Source organism: Embiotoca jacksoni, unplaced genomic scaffold (genome assembly GCF_022577435.1).
Source record: "Embiotoca jacksoni isolate LCO1_2020_lvr unplaced genomic scaffold, fEmbJac1.0.p SCAF_2, whole genome shotgun sequence".
NCBI classification, from domain to species: domain Eukaryota; kingdom Metazoa; phylum Chordata; class Actinopteri; family Embiotocidae; genus Embiotoca; species Embiotoca jacksoni.
In genome coordinates, this window is record NW_027185340.1 from 17,346,695 (window position 1) to 17,359,109 (window position 12,415).

General features: G+C 40.7%; 1 protein-coding gene across 1 annotated transcript in view; it reads left to right on the forward strand.

Annotated features, from left to right (window-relative positions):
* The first annotated feature begins 3,320 nt into the window (after positions 1-3,320).
* Positions 3,321-12,415, forward strand: part of tmeff2a (transmembrane protein with EGF-like and two follistatin-like domains 2a) — a 112,387-nt gene continuing 103,292 nt past the window's right edge. The window contains exon 1 of the mRNA XM_069154802.1: positions 3,321-4,138. Coding sequence (XP_069010903.1) covers positions 3,949-4,138 — 190 coding nt within the window. The 5' untranslated portion in view covers positions 3,321-3,948. The remainder of the gene's footprint in view (positions 4,139-12,415) is intronic.

Below are 12,415 nucleotides of genomic sequence, written 5' to 3' on the forward strand. Positions count from 1 at the left end.
CAACCCTCACTTGATGTGTTTTGTTTTCCTTTTTTTCTGCTGTGTTTTGCATCTGCTAGAATGGTTGAGGCTGCCCACTCGGGAAAACTGTTACAGTAGTTCTAAGGAAGAGAGAGGACCGATTCATGACGCAAACATTTGGTTTACTTACAGTGTCAGGAGTGAATATAAATACAGAGAGCTAGCTGGGGCTGAATTCAAAAAGCAGGATACAAAAATGCAAATAAGAGCGGGCATGGTGCAGATACAAGGAGCCAAAAACAGACACCAAGAGAATAGTGGAACATGCAAACTACATGCACTAAGGAGGGGAGGACAATGAGGGACAGCTGAAACTAATCAGGACAGGGCAGACAATCAACAAAGTAAGAAACACATAATGGCAGGAAATGAAGTATCAGGACAAAACTAGTCTTAATTGCCAGTTTGCCCGTGTTGGTGTTTGATCCAAAACAGAAAACCATTATTTTTTTCTCTGTGTCAACAAACACAATGACTCATTGTGGAAGTAACTTTGGCAACTGTGTTACCGGTGTCATTGATGTAACCAAGGCCTGGAGCTTCCTCTCTGCAGCTTTGCTCCTGAAAAAAAAACCCACAAGCACTCAAAATCTATGAGTCGCAGCAGAAAATGTGATAAAAGCGACTCCCGAACTCCACTCCAGCAAAACTGTCATATGTTACTCATGTTTCTCCTATTGTACTTCTGTTTCACAAGCTATATTATACACAAGGTCGATGTACAGTGCTGTACATCAAAATGCTTCAGTGGTCGAATAAAGACTGCTGGAAGCACAGAGAGAAGGCTTGCTTTTAAAATCTAAATTAGTGCAGTACAAAGGGAGCCTTGAGTTGCCATGCCACCACGCTTCTAGTTAGCCTTCTCTTTCCCTCTTCCTTGTCATAGTTTTAGGCTCATGCAATACTAATTAATTCAACGTGGGTTGGTGGCCTTCAAAAAGACTTCATGTCGTTACATTTTAATGAACATTACATTAATTTGGAGGCTCCTGTTTTTTGTAAAGCAAATTGCATTTCCCCTACAATGATGCACATCGGGAGCAATTTGGGATTCCTCAGAGACTCTGAAGGTATCACATGACCACCATATCATACTTATCTCCTGTATTAACAACTGCACCATCTCCATTACAACGGAGTAGACTGTTGATGATGGCCATGACGTGCGCCTAAAAGTTCAAGAAATAATCCAGTAAATGGATTTTCTGCAAATATTTCCTTGGTCAAATTAGTATTTTCAAGGTGAAAAATTAACCTAATAACGGAGATATTTGGATCATCTTAACCCTCGTGTTGTCCTCGGGTCAAAATGACCCGCAGCTGTGTTCAACCAAGTTCTATTTTATTTCTATATTTTCATATTTTTTGGGATCATTGGTGACAAGGATGCTGTGAGGGTTTCTTTAAACCAAAAAAAAAATCCCCAAAAATATAAAAATATAGAAATAAAATATAACTTGGTTGAACACAGCTGCGGGTCATTTTGACCCAAGGACAACACGAGGGTTAACTGAGTTCATGTCCAATTAAATGTAGGATTACACACAAGTGTACATCATACAAACAGTAATATACACACATGCCCCGGTTTTACCAATCTGACCAACCAAAAAAGAATGGCCAACAATTTTTAGCAACATTAAGCAATTTCTGGCCTTATTACTGCCCAGCATTAAAAATCAGACACAATGAGCGACTTCTGTGATTCCAGTGAAGTATTTAGTTGCTGAATTACCAGATATTTCTCCGATGAGTTGTTTGAAAAATAAACCAGAAACATGACTCCAAATATATGCCATTGTCGCTTCATATTTCCTGGATTAGTCACTATTCGCTAATGAGTTTTTAATATCAACCTACAAAGAGATAAAACATCAGCGTTGTGTTTGCAGGCTGTTTCATCTGCCTCCAAGTGGCCAAAACAAGTTTAGGCAGGTTTAAAAATCCAAGTCAACAAAACAACAGAACACAACTTTGGCATTCATTTGATGTGAAAAATGTTACTGTCTCATCAGTGGTACTTTGTTCCTCACCAACTCCCGAGAAATATCTGTCATTTACTGATAGACGCTTGATCATATGGGCGCTGGGCGTATGTTGAGTATTTCTTTGAGCATTGTTTTGATAGAAAACACAAACGGCAGAACTTGAAGAATCACACACTCACTCACGGAGCTATGTAAATATAGGGGGCAGTAAAACCAAAATAATTAAAGGAGGCTTACGACCACTGTAAAATTGCAGTTTCCGGCAATACGAGCAATCTCTTCCACGAATGGAAATATTAATAGAGAAGTAGTGTCACATGATGTTTATGTTCAATACATGCATGTATGCAACACAAATTTGCACATGAATGTTGATGGGTTAACTTCTGTGATCCCTTCTGTATCTAATCATATTTTTTCATTCACCCTGATAACCAAAAACACCTCTAGACTTTTGTATCTAATTGCTGTCATCTACACAAAGTCTGAGTCATGAACCCTATTAGCTGAGAAAAACCTATGTAATAATCTTTAAGTGACAAGAAATACACATTTGATCTTTTCACATGCAGTCGCAGCCCCCCCCCTCCACACACACACACACACACACACACACACACACTTTCATATCATGAGGTCAAGTGTCATTATAGCGTGACGGGCCTTGACAGCAACCCCTTTGTTTCCTCTATGGGCCTTTTCCATGCGCATGGCTTTCAATTTCCTTGGCTTTAAAGAGGCAGAGTGTTCACAACCTGATGCTGGACTTGACCTCTTTTACTCCCGCTGATGCTTCACACTTTCTTGGGCTTTCATGGCCGAAAGCGTGTCAATTTACTAGCCGCATCCCGCCCCCTGCGTGACAAACAGTGGCATCTCCGAAAATATAGGAATTGATATTAAGGTCTCGTTGGATTGCCTGCAGGCAGAGATCCCAGGAATAGCGTCAGTGTCGTTTCAAAGCGCAGCAATTATCCCAGGCCAGGCTGGACGAATCGATTCCTGCAGCCTTTCTAAATGCTCCTGGCCAATTATAAAAGGTATCCTCCCTTACGCTGTCTATCCGGGATGTGGCCATCACCAACTGGTGGGACTATACGCCTGGAGCACGCCGTCTTCCTGCCTTTCTGCCTTTTCTCTTCGTTTTATTCCTCCTATCCCGTCTTCTCCTTTTGCCCACTCCACTGGTAAGACGCTCTAATTGTAACGGAGGGGCGCCCCCTTCCTCTTCGCATCATACTCCACGTGATCATAACCAGCTGCTGGTGAGAGAGAGAGAGAGAGAGAGAGAGAGAGAGAGACAAACACCAACTCGCTGCGACTCTGAACACACCGCACATACAAAGTAAACGGTGAGGACCGCCGCTCGTTTCACTCGTGGATTCTATTACCGCCGTCGTCTCCAAATCCTGCTCGTGGGATACTCTGGCTTCATCCTCTCAGTTTTTTTTTTTTTTTTTTTACAGTTTTATTGCCTCATTTTGATTCATCCACCCCCCTTTTTTTTTTTTTTTCTTTCCCATCTTTTCTCCCTTTCTCCTCATCCTTGAGCATCCTCTCCTGCTCGCAAGTCCTCTTGCTTGCCTCGCTAACTTTTTGTCACCCGACTCCATCCCACACAACCTCCTCCATCGCTCACAAACCCCTCAGCAGTACCTCCGAGTCCTCTCTTTTTTCTTTTTTTTTTTTTTGTCTTTTTTTTTTTTTTTTTGGCGGGGGGTGTAATTATTATTGCAGCAACCTTTCTCGGATCGGGCGGAACCCATTTGGTCAGTCTACACGGGGGGGGCACGGCTACATGGGGCGCACGGTCTCGCACGGAAAATGGTCTGCTGTCGGTCTCTAGGCGCCCCGCTGAACCTGCCGGGATTGGAGTTGTCGGTGCGCGTCTGCTGCGTCTCTTTCCCACCTCGCCTGTGCGGTCGGGGCCAGTGAGAGTATGGGTCTGACCGTGGCGGCGCAGGCACCGCTCGAGGAGCCCCGACGTATGCGCCAGTGGAGCGGGACAGCGGGAGGCTGGCTCAGGATCACCCTCGTCTCGTTTCTCGCCACTTTACCTGTGGAGCAGCTGCGCGCTTTCCCTTCCTCCCTCAGCGACTGCCAGACGCCGACCGGATGGAACTGCTCCGGTGAGAGTCATTTTCATTAAAGGCAGAGTTGCAAGTCTTTGCTCCAGGCTCTGTTTCATAAAATATATTCTCGATTTAAACGTGCACCCATTGTCCAAGTTCAGCTCGTCTAAGACTCGTAGACCGCCAAGCGTGGCTGTATCAAAGTTTAGAACTGCTCCGGTAACAGACGCCCTCATTTTTGTTATTGTGGATTTTGTGATTGTATCTCAACGACCACGTCTGGGTTTTGGGTGCTGGTGCTGTGGAGCGTTCAGCCTGCAGATAGCCCACAGGAAAGACTGCAAAGTCTCACAATGAGAGGATGTAGAGTTTACGTGAGGTGGAGTGATGTGCATTTAGCCTTTGTTGAGTTTGTCTCGGCGCGTGACACAACCAAAGCATGCAGGGCCGATCATGTCACCTGGCAGGCGAGGGGTGGTGGTGGGGGGGGGGGGGGGGGGGGGGGTCGATAATTTCGATCTGACAAGTGGACACAGCAACATTAAAGGATCATTTAAAGGGAGAATTAGAGCAAGGGGGACGACTGCCGCCATAATAACGCGATGTGAGCCACAGTTGAGGCAACAGACACTCGCACTAATTAAAATAGGCTGCTTCATTATAGGTCTCTGTGTAACTTGAACATTGATGGTCCTCGTCAACTCTTGGATTCAGTCACCTAAATCTCAGTTTGCCCGTTGATTTAAACCTAAATTCAATCCTAATCGTAATTATAGTCAGAAATCTAGTTTTATGTTCTTATTTTTGAATGACAGTTGTTTCTTCAAGTGTTACTTTAAATAAAATCCCGAGTCGTTTCTTTTATAGACCACTGAGCTGTAAACTTGTTTTCTCCCCTCGGTGCCCAAAAAACGATAAAAGGAGCGGCGGACCGGGCTGCAGAGCACAGCGCCTCGCCTCCCTTTGTAAATCAGCCGACTGTGCCGCCATATATTTCCCCTGTCGCCTGTCCAAGTCTGAGCCCTTAAAATAGCTCCAAGCCGATCCCACACACACTCACGGGTAGTAGCAGTATTGATATTATAGCTCATAACAGCCAAAGACGTCAATATGGAGTCATGACTGCCGTTTGCAGCCTGAAAAAGGAAGCCTATTTAAAATGACATCTTAATGAAAAACAAAAGGGGAAACATCTCCATCATATTTTGCAAACATCATAAGAAATGTATTAGACTATTGACATGTAGTTGGAGATATATATAAAAAAAATATTGCATGATAGATTCAGGCTACATTTGACTTAATTGCCCGTCAGAAGATAGGGGCTTAATTTGGATGTCAAAGTTTTTTTTTTTTTTTTTTTTTTTAATAATTTGATTATGATAATAGCCTAATTAAGTCGGGCTTAATTAAACACGCACAAATACGACCAAATGAGAAATATCTTTTCTATTGCAATCTTGTGGAACATTGTTTTCATTATGCTGAGCATCTTTGGCGATTACATCTTATTTATATTTTAGGAACTGGAGAGTTTTCACCAATATTATTGATCTGCAGTTGGGTTTTTCAGTTTAAAGAAACGGTTCTTGCCTTCGAGTTTTTCGTCCAATAATACAGTAAATAGCAGTGATGAATAAACTCATCTCTTTGAATTAGTTACTTTGCTGTGATTCAGCCCGATAACTGCACATTATTCACATTCACCTCTGATAGTTTCCATACCCCCATTATGTCTTGTATTGAACTGGAAGACTGTTTCGTGCTGCTGTCGATGGTGGTGATGATTTGCACGTAATGACCAATAATGGTACACATCCTGTCCAAATACACACTTGCTTACCTCCCCACTTCCTGACACTCTCATATGCATTTGGGGCGAAGGCTTTTATCCAACACGCCTTAAGGAGGCCTAAGTGCATATTGCTGAAAACAATGAAAACACACACACACACACACACACACACACACACACACACACACACACACACACACACACACACACACACACACACCAACACACACAAACACTCACTCACTCACTCACTCACTCACTCACACACACGCACCCAGCAATTACAATTAATAGAGTATGACAAGTGACGTGTAATCCACCATAAAAACAACAACTATAAGGCCCTTTCAATAATAACAAAAATAATAAACTCAGAGTAATTGGGCAGAGCTTAATTATCCACTCCTTCCTGCATATCATGTACTTTCACAGCAACACCAGTATGTGACAGTTTTCAGTCCAGGGAGAATAACGCTGAATTAAAAAAAACCCAGTTTGGTGATGAGTTCAGTGTCACTTTAGTGCTAAGAGACAGATAATTATGGGCAGTAGAGTCAGGAGACTGAGGTAACAGTTTCAGCAGTGCTGCCTTTTGAACAAGTTGAATTTAATGTTGTTCCAAGTTCAACTTGGTTTGACAAAAGATTGTCATTCTGTTTGGTTTGCATCTTCGGATGGCTGGAAGAGCTGTCGCGGAAGACTTTACTGAGGCAGAACAGAGGATCCTAAAATGATCCTGACACTAAATTCATTTTTGTTCTATTGTGAGTACAGAGATAGATTTGGTCTGGAGATGTGTGTTGAGTCTTTGGGATAAATGTAATGTGTAAAGTTGCACTTGTCGGGATTTGTGAAAACACGTATGGCGCACGCAACAGTAAAACTGCACAGAAAAAGAATATGTTCCCATTACTTGGTATTCTACATGTTTAAAAAATAATATTTGGAGATATTTTAGAAGCTGTAATCGACACACACGCGCACACACACACACACACACACACACACACACACAGTATGTGCCAAGACTACAAAGTTGTTGATAGAACTGTGAAATGTTTTTGTCACCCGCCAGCATATTTAAGGAGTATTGTCATAGAAAATTAAGTAGGCTATTATTTTAAAAATGTCTTATCTCTGTAAAGATTTATTTCTGATACAACATTAGACTATAAATTTAAGAGCCAGGCATTTTAGCCCTTTTAACACAACACAATTCAAAATGTCACTATAGGTATGGCCCAGGTGTAAATAATAAGGTCAACGGTGACTGAATTTCATTTAATTTCAATGCTCCAGTTAACGGTATTATACATATATTGTGCAAGCTCTCTGTTCTGACTTTCTAGGACACCTAAATGGAACCATTGTTAATGAAATTAAAAACAGTTGTGCGTTTTCCTGTTATGGCATGTGATAACGCTTGCTGTGACAAGGGTCCTGTTGGCAGGTGAGTTGGTTGAATTTCTGTAGATTTATTTTCAAGCTCCATCATAAATTATACAGTAAAAGGTTCTCCTCATCAGGTTGTAAAAGTAATGTCTTGATATAAAAAAAAAAAAAAAAAATTAAAAAAAAGGGCTTCTTTTTTTTCAGCTTTCCGTTTTCTAATGTTAATGATGACTGTCCCGGGCACCCAAACATTAGTAGAGTTTCATTAGGTTCTGGGCTTGGATCAATATTTTTCACCTTGTACTTACTTGTAGGCTATATTATTTGGAAACACTATGTCAATTTCCATTAATATGCAGATGACACCCACTGTTATTTATCCATAACGAAGGTCAGTTAGTTAAACTTCAAGCATGTCTTGTTATGACCGGTTATTTTCTAAATATTAACACTAAACTTAAGTTATTGTATCTAGCTCTAATAACCTCAGATATATACTTTATAAAAAAAAAAATTAAAAAAAATACAGTTACTTTAGATCATTGCATTGGCCTTCATCACTGTAAGGAACCTTGGAGTTATTTTTGACCACTATATGGTTTTTTAACTCACATAAAACATGTTTCAAGGACTGCCTTGTTTATCCTGTGCAATACTGTTACAATTTGAAACATCCTGTCTCAAAGTGAATCCGTAAAACTAGTCCATGGATATTTACTAATTCTACGCTGCACTTTTGTAAATGAGAGAATTTGTTTTTTGAATTTCTATAAATAAAGACATTGGCAGTAAATTAAAATTTTCATGAAATATTAAATCTACAATACAATAAAGTGCGCAAAAAGTGAGGGAGGTCTGAATGCTTTCAGCAACCCAAGGTCCTGAATCTATTCTCCTTCAGGTCTGTTTCATTCCCGGGGGAAATATCTAGCTGTTTAGCAGCTAAGCGCTCCATTATTTTACCCGTCATGTGACTCTGGGCAGGTAGCTTACAGTTTGTTCATTAGGGATTTTTTTGCTGTAAATAGTTGTAGCTGAAACAATGTGGATTTAAGCCAAAGCAATATAACCAAAACAGTAAGCTAAAAGATGCAAATATTATTCCCACAGTTGAGAATAAATGTTTTGTACTGCAGCCTGAAGGCTCTTTTGAAGCAATGTCGACAGTATGTAAATTTAGTTGCGTGAGAACAAATACTGACGCTCCATCCAAGTCTTTATACATATAAGCTAAGGTAACATTGAAAGTCAACTATTTTCAGACAAATTGGCCGGGTTTTCATGTTCGTCCAACACAGTTAATTGTGCATTTGGTATTTTGTGTAATTATCACAATCAAACCATTGTTGTTATTTTGCCCAACATTTTTTTGGCTTTCACATCTTTCAATAAATGAACGAAGTCTGTGTTATCTTTAATAGACACACTTGCAGACGTTTGCCAACTATCCGCTCACATATTTTGGCCATATTCATGCTTAATGAAACAAGTAGGAGAACAAGTGATTCATCTCTTCATGATGATCCAGTCAGTCCAGTCATCTTCATCACACATTATTGAATTGTAACAGCGGTACTGTATGAATGTTTGGTCACAGCTTAATCACCCCATGATATGCTTTACAACTCTTATGGACAATCCCTTCTAAAGTGAATACCTTTGCTATTGTTAACTCTGAAAAGTCCATGTGATGCTTTGATAGTGGAAGTGACGGGGATAAGTGCAGAATATGCAAAGCCTCCTGTAAATCCCATCAAGTGGAGTGAATTACCAGTAGTCTGGAGAGAATTGGCCATCTGCTTCCAAGATTTGTCAACTCAGCGGTCAAAAGTACTTTTCTTGCATTCAGGTCCAGACCTCTGACAGTAAACAGTAACAGAAAATGGATTATAAAACAAGGCAGAGTTGGCACGGTCTATTCAAAAAGGGATCTAAAGTTACTAATTGTCAAATGGCTGTACTGAGGGAGTTTTTTTGGATGCTGGTTAACTGAAAATGTTTTATTTCCCCATGTGTAAAAATACCTTTGAAGACAAAGACTTGCTGTAATTAAAGTAACCCTTTCTCATAATGATGTGAATGCTTTCAATGTATGTAGTTATTGGGGATTTTAATAAGCAGACATAATGATGGCTGAACTGCAACTCCCTCGATCACAAACATGGAAACCTGTTGCAAAGTTATAAAAAAAAACAACCAAAAAAGGCCCCCAGCATGAGAGAGGTCAAAAGAGGATGTCTCACCACCGTGGTTGTTCAGCCTTCATTATTAATTTAGTCTACTTTAATTATTGATCAGCACAATGCTTAAAACAGGAGGGAAGGACTCCTTGTTCTTCTTAGTGTAGTGAAATTCCAGGTAGGTAGGAGGAGATGCATTTGGCTGACAAGCTTTCTCTTTTAGACAAGTAAGTGCTTCGCTTGCCTTCTTAATCGTTAGCATATAAACATTACCTTTTCAATATTTGATGTTTGCCAGCTTGTTTTCGTTAATTATTCAGCTCACTGTAATCTCCTCCTGGAACGGCAGGGCAGGAGCAGGAAGTATACGTTTTCCTGGCCTCTGACACGGTGCAACTTGGGCTGTTCGCAGAACCTGTATCAACCAGCGGCCATTAACATAGAGTGGAAGACGGGATGAGAGAGGGACGTGAGAAACAATGAAAGCCACGGTGAACAACGACAGCCCGAAACATCATGAATTTCATATTTGATATTATGAAATCCTTTTTTCAAATGTTATCACAGCTGAACAGGAATAGTTTCTCATGTAACGCTGCTGTTCAGTATCAATCATCACTGTCTTCCCGACAGTTATTTTTTTGTATTGTTAATGTTGATGATGTTACAATCGGAGTTGTTCCATTTTAAGCGTCAGACTCTTATTTTCTCAAATTTTTTTTACATGTGGTGCAGTGCTTAGTATTGTCGCCTCACAGCAAAAAGGTTCTGGGTTCGAATCCGGGCCTGGACCTTTCTGTGCAGAGTTTCCATGTTCTCCCTGCGTGGGTTCTCTCCGGGTACTCCGGCTTCCTCCCGCCGTCCAAAAACATGCATCTCAGGTTAATTGGTGATTCTACAAATTGCCCTTAGGTGTGAATGAGAGCGTGAATGCTCTTTGTTTCCGTCTGTCTCTATGTGTTGGCCCTGTGATGGACTGGGCGACCTGTCCAGGGTTAACGCTGCCTTCACCCAATGTGAGCTGGGATAGGCTCCAGCCCCCTCCCCCCCCCCCCCCCCTCCCGTCCCCGCGACCGTGTTCAGGATAAAGCGGGTATAGATAATGGATGGATGGCATAATAAGTTGGTTAGCACGCTATGGGATAGCAGGTGCCAGTGTGTCAGGGCAGTTGTTATATAGTCAGGTTTTTGGCAGATCTTAGTTTGCATTTCAAGCTTTTTTATCATTACAAATTCAAGCTGTGCAAATTCCAGCCTGTCAGGACACTGAGATCATGTTTTTCCAAACAGGAAGACAAACGGTGCTGGCTGTCATACCCAGTTCAGTGCTGAAACACCTTACTTGTCTCCTTGTCCGGACAAGACACAACTAACTGTTGCTCCTGAACCAATCCTTGCACACTAGTTCATGTTGATCTTTGCTCTTGCCAGTATTTGTAAAAGTAGTTGCAGTTGTATCAGTATCACTACCTGAAGTCTGATAGCAAACTTAACAACTTGATGAATGAAACATCACAGCATCATGTGTCATTCACCAACTCCTTAGATACCTTTAATTTAAGGGTTGGGTATCATTAGCATGTAATACACCCCCCAGTCCACTAGAGGGCAGTATGTTACGGTTTTGCCTCGCGTAAACATAAAACCAGTTATGTTTAGAAAAACAACACTATTTTATAAAGGTTATGCACAAAAACCTCTTAGGTTTAGGAAAACAAAACTAGGTTATAAGTGTTTGGCACAAAAACTCCTCGGAAAGGTTTAGGAAAAGATTTCCCTCACAGACTTGGATGCAGGTTTTCGGGATGAAATTCTGGTGTTTTATACTTCTGACCACACCAACCTGCCTCCCTGTAAAAACTTACATCGGTATCTACAGTTTGTAAGTGGAAAAGTTCCAGACAAAATTGTCACTTCAGTGTAAAGACAAAGATAATTTTTTTTTTTTTTTTTTAATCCAGTCTCAAATTTATAATGTAGGAATGCCAACCTAAAGATTGTTTCTTCTGCCACAAGTTTTGAAATAAAGTTTAGTATTTAACGCATTTATTATTTTCAGCGTTATGGTAATTAAACAGTACTTTACATAGGCCTACAATAAAATGCCCTACTAAGAACTATTTAATATTCTGTACTACATAAACTTGTTTCCATTAAAAAATACTTCAGAGACAGCGACAATTGGTTTATGTCTTTGGGTGATTAAAGATAATCCTGATCATAGGCATGCTGTTTTGACAGGTTTAACATTTTTGAGCTCTACACCAATGTGCTGGAAGGAAAGAGGAAGTGTTGTTACTTGCACTTTTCGAAATGTTTTTATTCTTTTTAAATTTCTGTTGTCACGCTCTTGTAAGGTTGGCAAAAAGCTCAAACCCCCCCCCATATTCATACCAAAGTATGAGAAAGCACTTCTGAGGTCGTTTTGCTTATTGGCAATCATTATCGAGATATACATGTATCACTTGCATCCGTGTAAACAGAAACAATCCGCTTTGTCATTTCACCGTAAACAGAGTGTCTTCATCTTGATTGGGCTGTTGTTCATAAGATGATAAGAACATCTCCAGCAGTAATAAATCTCTCCAAGATGTTGTTTACAATTGATACACGTATTCCTCTCGCTTCCTGGTTCCTAAAGATGTCCAAGTTACACATCTGTTTCCTGGTAAACCAGACAGTTTAATGGCATGTGGAGGAGTCACTTCTTTTCCCTTCCATTGAAAAACTGTTGGATCTTTTTTTTTTTTTCAAAGCCTGCCCAGGGAATCTTTAAAAAAGGCTAATATATCAAACTGAAATTAGCTTGGAGGGATTTCACACACACACACACACACACACACACACACACACACACACACACACACACACACACACACACACACACACACACACACACACACACACACACAAACACATTTCCCATCTTACAAATAGTCTACCAGCTGCCCTGAAAAGGATCTGATA